The sequence below is a fragment of the Protopterus annectens genome, chromosome 14.part0 (genome assembly GCF_019279795.1).
Source record: "Protopterus annectens isolate FY-2018-M chromosome 14.part0, PAN1.0, whole genome shotgun sequence".
Taxonomy (NCBI): domain Eukaryota; kingdom Metazoa; phylum Chordata; order Ceratodontiformes; family Protopteridae; genus Protopterus; species Protopterus annectens.
In genome coordinates this window covers 70,859,731-70,871,914 of record NC_056748.1, presented here as the reverse complement: position 1 = coordinate 70,871,914, position 12,184 = coordinate 70,859,731, and the positions used below count along the sequence as shown (strand labels likewise).

General features: G+C 44.6%; 1 protein-coding gene across 1 annotated transcript in view; it reads right to left on the bottom strand.

The window, feature by feature from the left end:
• LOC122788873 (eukaryotic translation initiation factor 4E-like) overlaps positions 1-12,184 on the bottom strand; it is a 387,508-nt gene that overhangs the window by 266,460 nt on the left and 108,864 nt on the right. Inside the window, exon 3 of the mRNA XM_044055778.1 lies at positions 10,596-10,691. Coding sequence (XP_043911713.1) covers positions 10,596-10,691 — 96 coding nt within the window. The remainder of the gene's footprint in view (positions 1-10,595; positions 10,692-12,184) is intronic.

Genomic DNA, 12,184 nt, shown 5'->3' with positions numbered 1-12,184 from the left:
GCGTATGAAATCAGCCTCATGGACGAGTTGACTATGGAATTTAGGGTGTTAAGTTGCGCTGTCACTTTCTCAGCGACAGCAGCATCTGTGTGTCCCTGCAGAGTATCTCCTAATTCCTTAATGAGATCTCTTTGTAAACGTGTAAAATGCGTAAGGTAGTTGAGCGATCGGATGGAAAAAGTCGCCGAACTAAATATGTGCTTCCCATATCTGTCCATTGTCCTAGAATCCTTATTAGGAGGATGGACAGAGGAAGATGATTCAGACATCTCTTTCTTAGTGGCCGCCGCCACCACCATAGTGTCTATGGGAACTCCTTTTGTAAGATAGACTTTATCTTGGGGAGCTGTCATGTATTTGTTGCGTTTACGCGGGACTGGTTCCACTGTATCAGGTGTTTCCCAAGCCCTCCGAGCTACTAGATCCATGAAATCATCAAAGGGAGGAGTCACCCAGGAGGTAGAAGGTTGAGTCCCAAATGCCTTCAGTAAAACAGATTCATCCGCAGAAGGGGTAAGGGTTTGCCAGTCCCCTCTTTGCTTCAGGATTTCTAAAATGTCTGCAAAAGAGACATCCTCAGAGGTGGACCGTAGGGACCCTTCTGTTTCATCTAAATCAGTATCAGATGCAAGAGATTCCTGTGGGGAATCTATGTGCCTCCTCTTGCACAGTCGTTTCCTCGGAACATCCTCAGTGGGAGCTTCTGGGGATGCATCTGAGGAACCAGAGTCTCCCTGTGGGGACTTCTGAGGCATTGGGTCTCGACGCTTGGTAGGTACCGAAGGCACAGAAGCAGAACGCGGACCTTTTGGGGAAGGAGATAAAGAAGCTGATGAAGTGTCTGATCCAACAAGACCTTCCTCATGATGTCAAAGGCACCGGTGCCCCGACCCGAAGATCCGACCTGATCAAGGAGGTAGTTTCTCTGGAATCGGAACCATGGGCTCCGACACAGAGGACGGATCCGAACTGATCTGAGCCGAGGCACCGAGAGGAAGAGTCTGAACTGAAATCTCGGTTCGACTATCCCCCCCGGAACCCAGGAAAGATGTTCGGCTCCGAGACTCTCCGACTGGTTCCGAAGGAGTCGAGGTCAACGGAGCAGATAGTACTACTGGAGGCTTCGGCACCGAGGGCTCTACAATCATCGGTTCTTCGACTCCTAACACCGATGACTCGACGGGTCTCGGAGGAGGAAGTGTCGAGGGAACTGGAATAGCTTCGAGTTTCGAAACCAACTGGGACGAAACCTCGAGTAATTTTGACAAAGCCGAGTTCTCCATAAGCTTCTGTACCACTCAGTCCACATCGGAGTCGGAAAGTGGCCTCGAAGAATGGGTCGAAGGGATCGAAGCAGTCACCGAGCGAAGGATAGTAGACGGTGGTACCTCTGATACCGGCTCAAAGACCTGACCCTCGTGCAGAGATAAGGTCTCGACACCCGGCACCGAAGTCATAGGAGCCGGTGTCCGAATTTGAAAAGAGGTGCTCGGAGCCGATGATTTGGGCTCCGACACTCTTGAAGACTTCGACCCCTTCGAAGACTTCGAAACCTGTTCAGCCTTGTCCAGGGCCTCTTGAAACTCAGGTTTGATTAAACCTCTGTCCACAAACTTCCTGCGTCTTTCCAGCATGACCCTCCCACTAAAGGAATGACAGATGGAACAGTCTTCCTGCAAGTGGAGAGGGCCAAGACAGTAGATGCAGGATGAATGGTTGTCAGTAATGGACATCTTCTGTCCACACTGACACCTTTTAAATCCACTCTTAGTCTTTTCTGACATTGTACTAGAAAAAAAAAGACAGCACTATATAGAAAAAATTTTTTTAACTACAATATCAAAGATATAAGTATATATATATATATATATATATATATATATATATATATATATAAATAAATGTACAAAAAACACACACAGCACACTGAGATATATGTATATATATTTTTAAAGAAAAAATAAAATAGAAAAAGTTAACTTTCTATTTAAATACTGTAAGTTCTTACAGACAAAAAACGGCCTAAGGCCCTTACTAATAATTTTAAAGGTAACAAACTACCTAAACTAGTTCACACAACTACTATATATATGAAGCTATCAATTATTAAGATAAAGATAAGAATATAAAAAAAATCTATATTTAACAAGAAAAAACAGTAAAAATTGTACTGGCCCGAGCCTCTCGATGTGATCTGAGGGTTAGCACCGGAGGATCATGGGATATTACTGTGCCTCGAGCTTTCTCGAAGATGCGAGCTAGTGATGCGGCCGACTCGGAGCCGAGGTTCGGCTCCGAACCCGTGTGTAAGAACAAACGGCGAGATTGAACAATTTCACATTGAAAGTTAAAAAGGATGGAAGGATGTGAGGTACTGGCCCCTCTGGACTGGCTCCAGGAGCAGACACTCTTCCATTTCCCTGCGCAAGATTTTCTGGTGCTGGGTCTTTTGGCCTCTGTGATAATGTCTAGGACTGGTTTGCTTAACCAGGACCCTTTCTTTGCTTTCAAAATATTAGCCATGTTGAAAGATTGAGAGTCTGCAGGTCTGGATGCAGTATCTCCCCTCCCCCCCCCCACCTGGGTCAAGAGGTCTGAGATCAGGGGAAGCTGTCTAGGGGTCTGTAAAGTCAGACTGTGCAGTAAGGGGTACCAATGCTGTCTGGGCCAATCTGGAGCAATGAGGATGGCCTTTGGTCTCTCCTCCCTTATTTTGATCAGTACCTTGGGAATAAGAGACAGAGGAGGGAATGCGTACACAAAGAGGGGAGTTCCAGGGGAAAGTCAAGGCATCCACCTTCCACGCTAGGAGGGGATACTCCCTGGTACAGAATTTTTGCAGCTGTTGGGTGAGGTGTGAAGCAAAGAGATCCACCTCCGGAGTCCCCCACTCCGGACTGATTTGCAGAAAGATTTTCCTGTGGAGCTGCCATTCGTGGGTGTCCAGTACGTTTCTGCTTAGGTGGTCTGCCAGGGTGTTGTTGATCCCTGGTAGGCATTGGGCAATTAGGTGTAGACCCATGGAGGCAGCTGTCAGACAGAGGCTCATGGCTAGCCTGCACAAAGGGTAAGATTGGGCACCCCCCCCACGTTTGTTGATATACCACATTGCTGTGGTGTTGTCTGGTTTTATAAGAACCACCCCTGACCTGAGATGGGGTTTGAAGGATGTCACAGCCTTTTGTACTGCCATCATTTCCTTCTGATTGATGTGCAAGGGAAAGGTTATTGGCATCCCAAAAACCTTGGGTGCACCTGCCTGCTAGGTGAGCGACCCAAACAATGTCTGAGGGGTAGGTGGTGATGGTCTGTCTGGTAGGGCAGAGGATGAAGGGAAGACCCTTGTTCTTTGCACAGGCCCCTGCCCACCAGAGAAACTGTGCCCTTATAATTGGGATCAGAGGGAGAGAGGTCTCTAGAGACAGTGTGCTGACACCAAAGTTTCTTTAGATACCACTGAAGTTCTCATGTGAAGCCTGGCCAGAGGAATTAGGATGAAAGATGCCATGGACCCCAGGGCTTGCAGGAACTTCCTCGCAGTGAGGGGACTTCTGTAAGCCAGCTGGGTAACGTAGACAGGCAAGAAGCTCTGCTTTTCTGGGGATAGGAAGGCCATTTGGGATGCTGTGTCTAGCAGTGCTCCCAAGAAAATGACCTTCCTGGAGGGCGCCTGCTTTGACTTCTCACTGATGGTGAACCCTAGGGAAGTTAGGGGGGATTTGACAAAGAAGGTCTTGGAGCAGCTTTTCTTTTCACTCTGCCTGAATGAGGCAGTTGTCCAGGTAAGGGTAAATCTGTAGATTTCTCTGTCTGCAAAATGCTATGGCTAGGGCTAAACATTTGGTGAATACTCTGGGTGCAGTAGATAAGCCAAAGGGCAGCACAGAGAACTGAAAGTGTGATCCTGCTCTGAAGCGCAGGAATTTCCTGCAGGATTCCCTTATGGGGATGTAGAGGTAGGCATCTTTTAGGTCTAGGGTTACTAGCCAGGCATTTTTGTCAGCATAGGCAGCAGCTGCTGCAAAATTAGCATTTTGAATCTGGGGACCACCAGGGAGGTGTTCAGAATGGATAGATCCAGGATTGCGTGCCAAGTGCCCTCTTTTCTGTGAACAAGGAATAGTCTGGAATAAAAGCCTTTGCCTGTTTGATCTGAGGGGACAGGTTCTACTGTGTCCTGGGATACAAGAGTTTGGACCGGTTTCAATGCCTCTGCCCACTGATTCATAGGCAAGTCCGGGTACCCTCTTGGAATTGGGAGTTCGCTGAAAGAGAATTTGTATCCCTGAAAAATCTTTAACATCCATTGGTCCTTTGTTACAGAGAGCCAATTTTCTTTGAAGAGGGAGAGCCTTCCTCCTAGCTTTTGGGGAGTGAAGGGAGGGCAATGGGGGGGGGGGGTCATTGGGAGTCTTTGCCATAGAAGGGTGGCTTACAACTCTCTGCCTTTGGGGCAGAAGTGATCCACTGTTTGCTTCTCTGCTGGCCCTGGGATAGGGCCTGGATGGTCTGTCCCTGCAGGGCTTACCTTGGCCCCGACTGCTACGTGCAGGGAAGAAGCAGTGCTTAGAGGAAAAGTTCCTGCTGAACGTGGGAGGTTGAACCTGAAAGAAATCTCTTACTGTTTGAGAATCTGGTACTCAAATACTGGTCAGGTTTACTGGAGCAGGTGGGAGGGCATCAGGGGCCAAGCTGGATTTGTGGAAATCATCATCCACCAATTTTAAAATAGGGGGGATGGCCAGGGATCTGTGCTGGGGCAGGTCCAGAAACTGACATTCTCACTGGAAATGTTCCCAAAGGGTGTGTGAAGGGTTTCCCCAAAGGAAAGCTCCTGATAAGGGAGATGAGATCCTCCATTTTAAGCATTTGTGCTTGGGGTGGTTGTGCAGGAGCAAGATGGTGGCTAGAAGCAAACTTTCTAGGAGTGGTCTGGCTTCTAGGATGGATGAGAAAAGACGTTTTTTGTATAGATTCAGTATTGCGAAAGGGTGCCTGTGTCGTGGCTCTGGAACCAACTGAGGCAGAGACAGCCAAAGGCTCAGAAGCAGAAGATTTCTGCTGCATACAGTCTCCGAAAGGGTCTCTGTAGAGGCCTGCATAGAAATCAAAATCGGGCATCAGGGGCTGCGAAAGCACCTCACTGAATTCCTGAGAGCTGACGACCTCCTTAGCGGTAGAGTCGGAAGGCTTTGTCTTGTGAGGTCCGTCTCTATCTTTATCTGCATTTTTTCGAAATAACCATGGATTGTTGAACACGAAAATAACAGTCTACAATAAGAGCTCTATGGCAAATGGTTCTCGTATTAAAGAGGGCACAGAACCGGCAACAGGGGACGTCATGGTCTGGGTCTAAACAAGTGACGCAGTATGAGTGGAAGTCTCAGTGTGGCATTTGCTTTCAACGGTCGAGACAATTGTTAACTTCTTTCAGACATTGGTTAGTTCAAGAAAAAAGGGTTTCCAACAGGGTACTTAGCTTTAGACATTTTCAGCTGAAATTCAAACTCTGGCAGCGACTGACCGGCATTCAGGAGAACTGCTTCTGCTATGGGCTCCACGGCAAGAAAGACTGATGTAATGACGTTGGCTGCCTTGCTTTATAGCACTGACAACTTGACGTAAAGACTACAGGCGACTGCGGCTGATGCAGAAAAACACTGACTGGTATTTGGGCCGGCCACGGGCTACCACAGCAGGGATAACCCACAGGTGATGACTGCAACAGTGAAACACGAAGAACATCTGTCTGTATCCTGCAACCCAGAAAGGTTGTCCTGGGTGGGGGTGAGCTGAAATTTTTGAAAATTTACAGTGAATCCGCAAGTTTCCAGGATGCTGGAGACCAGATGCAGATGTAGTGTTAAGAAGTGAGGGCCATGTGAAGGATGAGATATAGTCTAGATATGGATAAATCTCAACTCCCAACAGCCTGCAGTGAGCTATCAGTGGAGATAAACATTTTGTAAAGACCCTGGGCGCAGTAGAGACCAAAAGACAAGGCAGAAAATTGAAAATGAGAGAAGCCCATCAAAAAACATAGGAATTTTCTGCATGAAGGGTGAATGGGAATATGCAGATGAGCATTCTTCAGATCCACTGAGACTACGTAAGCGTGAGGTGGGATGAGAGGCAGTAATGTCTGTAAAGAAAGCATCTTGCACATGGGTACCTAGAGGAATAGACTAAGGTAGGACAGGTCTAAGACTGGTCTCCAAGGACAGTCCTTTCTTGGAACCAAAAACATTCTGGAAGAGAAACCCTTGCCCATGTACTCTGGAGGAACTGACTGGATAGTGCCTTGAATCAAAAGTCATCTTAAGATGGGGGTGAAGAGCTGAATGAGTTTTTGGTGATTGTGGAAAATGTTGGAAAGATGGGAGAGCCCACCAAGCCATGAAATATCCATTCTGGAGGATTGATAACACCTACTGGTCAGTGGTGAACTTCTGCCAGGAGGGGAGGAATATAGAGTGAGACATAGGGATAGAGGGGTGTGACAAGGCAGCTGGTCTGAGTCACAAAGGGGGAGACTGCAGATGTTCTAGGGGGTAGTAGCTTGCCTAGAATGTCTCCTTCCCCTAGGCTGAGTAGTAGGAGGAGTAAAGCCATGAAATATCCATTCTGGAGGATTGATAACACCTACTGGTCAGTGGTGAACTTCTGCCAGGAGGGGAGGAATATAGAGTGAGACATAGGGATAGAGGGGTGTGACAAGGCAGCTGGTCTGAGTCACAAAGGGGGAGACTGCAGATGTCCTAGGGGGTAGTAGCTTGCCTAGAATGTCTCCTTCCCCTAGGCTGAGTAGTAGGAGGAGTAGACCGGCTCCTAAAAAGTCTTTTGAGGGTAGTTTCTATGGTATCTAGGAATACGTGAAACAAGAGGTTTCTAATTCTGGAGCTCCTTACCTTTCTCCTGTAAGGATTTAAAAAGCTCAGCAGAAGCAGCCCTGAATAATGCAGAGTTATCTAGGGGTGGGGGGAAGACATCTAACATCTTAGCCTGAAAATCAAGAGGTAAAGGCTGTAATCTAAGCCATGAATACCTTTGAAGGACTGAACCAGATGCCAACTTAGAAGAAACCTCCACAGCATCATAACTACATTTGGAGTGTCTGGTTACTTGAGAAGCTGTTGAAAGCAGATTTGTGAGTGGAGTCTTGGTAGGGGAGTCAGTAAGATCAGACACAAAAGAGGAAGCCTTGGCTAGAGTGTCTAGTACAAATCGTGCCATGTGAGTCTGATAATTTAACGCCCCTATGGAGAGGGCAGAAGATGCATAAATATTTTTACCCTGTCTATCCATAAATCTACTGTTGAGAACAGAGACGTAAAAGATAGTTGCCTGGATGATGTCTGCAGAGACTGCTACAATAGCAGGGTCTGCTGGAGGGTTTACGAAGAGAAACTGAGATGGAGGGGGAACTTTAAAACCTATCAGGTCTCTTGGAAGCTGGAGGTTGAGACTCAGGAGCCTGGGAGGCTGCCTGGAAGGCATCCAGAAAGACTTTTTGCACAAGAAAGACAACAAAGGGGAAAGGCTGGTCCATTTGCAACAGTTCAAAACACCTTCTTTTAGAGTCAGAAATTTCTGAAACATTCCATTGGATATGTCTCATTAAATTGAGTGCGTCCCTAAAAGAGAATTCTTCACCGGGGAAATCGGGTGCCAAGGAATCCTCCTCTTGGTTAACAAAATCCTTAGGAGATTCAATTTGAGATGAAGAAAGGCATTCATCAGATAAGATGTCCTCTTCAGATTCAACACAACAGGGGCCAGAGACAGCAGGGTGAGGTTGCTGAAAAGCCTGAAAAGACCTTGAACAAGTTTTGGGAGAAAACTTCCCAGTCAGTAGAACGTGGAGTAGCAGAGTGCTTAAGTTTCTGTTTTCTCTTAAGAGGGCCTGGAGATTTAGCAGCCTCAAGGCTGACATTGGAGTGGTAGGGAGGGAAGCAGAAGGCCCATCAGAATCAGGGAGCCATGGTTCCTCAGGCCTTGATGGCTCACAAACCTCATCGGACGTACAGAGGATTTTCACCGAACCGGTGTCCAAAAAGGTTCCTGGCTCGAAAGGCAAATCTGAGATCAGAGGAGTCTCTGGGCACTCACTCGCCTCAAGAGGCTCAGCAGATGTCGGAGGCGCAGAAAGCGTTTCAGGCCTAGCTCTCTTGGCCTTCTTTTTATGCGGCTCATATGACAGACCTCCCACACCCTCCATACCAAAGGCCAGGCATAGGAGCCCCTGATTTTTTTCTAAATATATTTTCAAGTTAGCTAAATGACTTCGAAGGGTCTTGGGGACAAACGATTGGAAAATAACAGTTCTTATAATCGTGCTCTTCCCCTAAACAAAAACACTGCTCGTAAGGGTCTTTGTGTGGAATCTGCCTTCCACAAGCACACTTGCCTTTCCTAGATGTCATGAAAAGCTGGAAAACAGTAAAATGTCAACAATAAGCTAAGAATAAATCAACGTATCTGTAAAGGGCAAACAATAACGAACAAATGGTAAAACACCTCTAGCTGGCAATCGGACGTCTGACTATCACTGTGGCAGGAATGTTCTGGCTTGAGTACATGCAGATGTCACATTTATAGCAGACTTTGGTTTATGGCACTAGCATGCTACGTTGCACATACCCCTAACTGAAGACTTTGGTATACTGGCCGGAAGTACGGTGCTGCAGGCAGCCATATCCCTACTATAATGAATACTGCAACACGAGAATAGAAGGACATCCATCAATAAGTTGAAACACAATCTGTAGTCAAACATGGAAAGATTTTATCCAAGTAGCCTAACACCTAAAGATGAAGTGCCAGGGTTCCCCATTCAGACTAGCACATGGAGTAACCTTGTGTGCATGTTCCATGACTGGGGGAACTGTTTATTAAAGTTATAATCAAATTCATACCCTTCCAGCTTTTCGGGAAGGTCAATGTGAAAGTCATTTCTACAAGACCTAGTTTCAAGTTTTCTATCTTTTGTTGAAATTGAAGTAGATGTGCAGGTCCTAAATGTTGAGCTGCCATAATGGCCTGTAGCTGCATCAGTGTAGACCGGACAGCAGCATGTGGAGTGTCATGTTTTACTGTCACAGCTTTTATATGTTGCATTGGTCAGAAAGGGCCTCAACTCTTAATTGCCTTAATCTTCTTAGCAAAAAAAAGCACAGAATCCAGATATTTTGCAGCCCAGGAAGACAAAGGACTTGGAACTTAAGAAGTCCAATACAAACAGAAATACAAGAACCAATAAACTAACAAGTGTCGTCCTACTAGGATACTTGCCACAAATCGCCGACTGCTTTTAATTACCTTACTTAGCAGCTAACTTGATTTCTACCCATTTTAACTACCAGTTCTGACAATTACTCATACTGCGGGGATGTAAATACAATGCAGATATGCTCCAATATGTGCTTAACCCCCCTTGCTTGGCTGTCAACTTTTTTCTTTTAGAAAAACACACTACTGGACAACAGTTACACAGCTTCCTACAAAACCACGTTCACACTATTCATACTAAAGAAATTTCATGTTCTTTAAAAATTCTTGCATCTTGGAAGGTTTGTGCACATAATGTTGGTGTCCCACTGGATGAGAACATTTGTCAGAACAACGTAAGTCTAGAACAGCCTTTGAAAATTACTTTGTTGCCCTGCATGCCCTCTGCAATTGAGAGCTTATAACTGGTACTGAAAACATGAGGGACTCGCTCACAACCAACAGCTGTGTAGCTTCCTAAGAGCGTGCCATGTCATTCATGCATAGGTTTCATGCTCCATTTGACGGAATTGTTGCTACTTGGATGGTTTACACTTGTATGTACATCTCAATCTGTCACTGGTAACTTTTTTAAAACAATGCTATACGTGCACTGTGTAACAGAGCTTGTTGTACTGGAAAAAAAGACAATACCGAGAGGGAACTATTTTATGCCCAGCATAGATTAGGACTATGTTATGCTGCCCAGGGAAGATTAAATGGATACACCCTGAGAGAGATGCAGTAAGACCACTTTAAATGTGGTTACCATGACAGAATGACGCACACAATGATGGGGGGGGGGGGCAACCACTGTTAAGTGAAGAAAAGATGGGCTTTGTATGTAACAACACTACTTAGGTGGACAGTGTTTGAGCTCAAGGTAAACAGTGCAGATACAGAGTGAGGCGAGCAGACTTCTATCAGCATTTGGAAGACAAGTCTCAGCATTCCTGCCTTTGAACTCTTCTACAGTGCACTCCGTCTCTTGCTGTGTAGAAGGTATATCTTAAAGCCCTGTTAAGAAAATGCACTGAAGTTTGTTACCTAGGACAAGGCAAAATATTTCAATAGCTTGCAAGCATTTCCCTAAAGTCAAGGTATTTACCACTACAACAAATTACAGGTAGTTTCCGATGTCCAGTTTTTAAATTTATTCCAGAACCTGAGGCAGCAGAATAAATCAGCAACACTCTATAATACAGCTGTGTACACAAATCTGTAGTAAAGAGAGAAAATCTAAAACAAGCTTGAAGCTTGGCAATGACATGTAAAAGTTAAAAAATAAATAAATAAAAAAAATAAAAATACAATAATGCAATACTTACGCCCAAAAATCTTCAACTGTATCAAATTTTGCAATAAGTCTCAAATTTTCTGTCCAACTTTTGCTTTTATCATTTTTAAAATACCAGAGCGCCCACCTGGAGAGGGGAAAAATTAGAAAAAAAAAAAAAAAAAAGTGTGGCTATTCACAAAAACCAACTTTCAATTTACACCTTTAAAGAAAATAAAGCATTGTGCAGGAGGATAAAAATACTTCAAATTCCACAAAACAGAAAATACATCCATCTGAAGTAATTTCTGATGAATATGGGTTAAGTTACAGTAGCATTCCCTACATTCTAACATGGAAAGGGTAATTCCCAAGATTCCTGCTTCAAAAAGAATTTGTACAATTAGCAAAATGACTGCTGAATTGATCTTCAGACCCAAAGATCAGAGTAAGAGCACCATTGTTTTAAATTACTGTTTATACCACCTGTGCAGTAATACAATTTATGCCATAGGAGGACACTGCAAGTCTTACAATAAAGTGCAACCCAAGAAGGATGGGATATGTTTGAGAGATCAGAAGACTGAATGGATTATATGGCAGTATTGAAATCACTACTGCACCTCACTAATTCTCAAAATCAGAAGTCTGATCAGGAAACCTGGTTTGTACAGCTCTGGTACTTTTCACTGCATTCATGACTCACTTGCTTCATCTTTCAACTAATTACAAAATACAGTAAGAAACAAACCTCAAGGTCCCAACTGCCACTCAATGATACAAAAAAGGAATGAATGCAGGCAAATATTGAAGCAGCTATGGCAGAATGCTCACAGTCTCAAACCAAATAAAGTTAAAAATCCACAGAATGCTCACAGTTTCAAACCAAGTCAAGTTATAAATCCACAGAATGTTCGCAGTCTCAAAGTCAAGTTATAAATCCACACGTCTATTTCCAGATAAAATCCCTTTATTGCAAGTAAATTACAACAGGTAAGCGCTTTCACAAACTTCTGTTTGCTTCATCAGACCATAAACAAGCAAGCTCAGCCCCCCCCCCTTTTTTATGCAAACAGTCAAACTTCAAATGAAGTAAATTAGCCAATCCTATATTCAAAGCACCTCCCCACTATTAAATTAAAGCACTCACAGTAAAATATACATCAAAGATGCATAGAATACAAGCATAAAATAACAAACAAATCAAATAAAAGCGCTCACGGCGATAGTGTAGTGTACTGGCTCAACAGATGCGCAGTAGCAAGCACCACCCAAAACCCTCCCCCATTGTATGCCAGTTGGAAGTATTCAATATTCATCCAGTGTGAATGAATATTTATTCTGTTTCCGAACTGTATGATGCCACAATTTTTTTTTTATATATTTTAAATGTTAACTGGATCTCTGTACTGGCTACAAGTGCTAGTTTTCTTTACTTTGCTGCCTATGTAAGAGAGAATGTCCCAAAGTGCCTAGGTTGCCACTTCCCACTAGTCTGAATAAAGTGAAGAAATTAGTCTAATTACCATCTTCCTGCATTTTGACTACCCATGGTGGTGGTGCTGTGGTAGCTTTGTCGCCTCACAGTAAGACGCTGTCCGGTTCGATTCTCAGCTAGAGCGTAGTCTGCGTGGAGACATG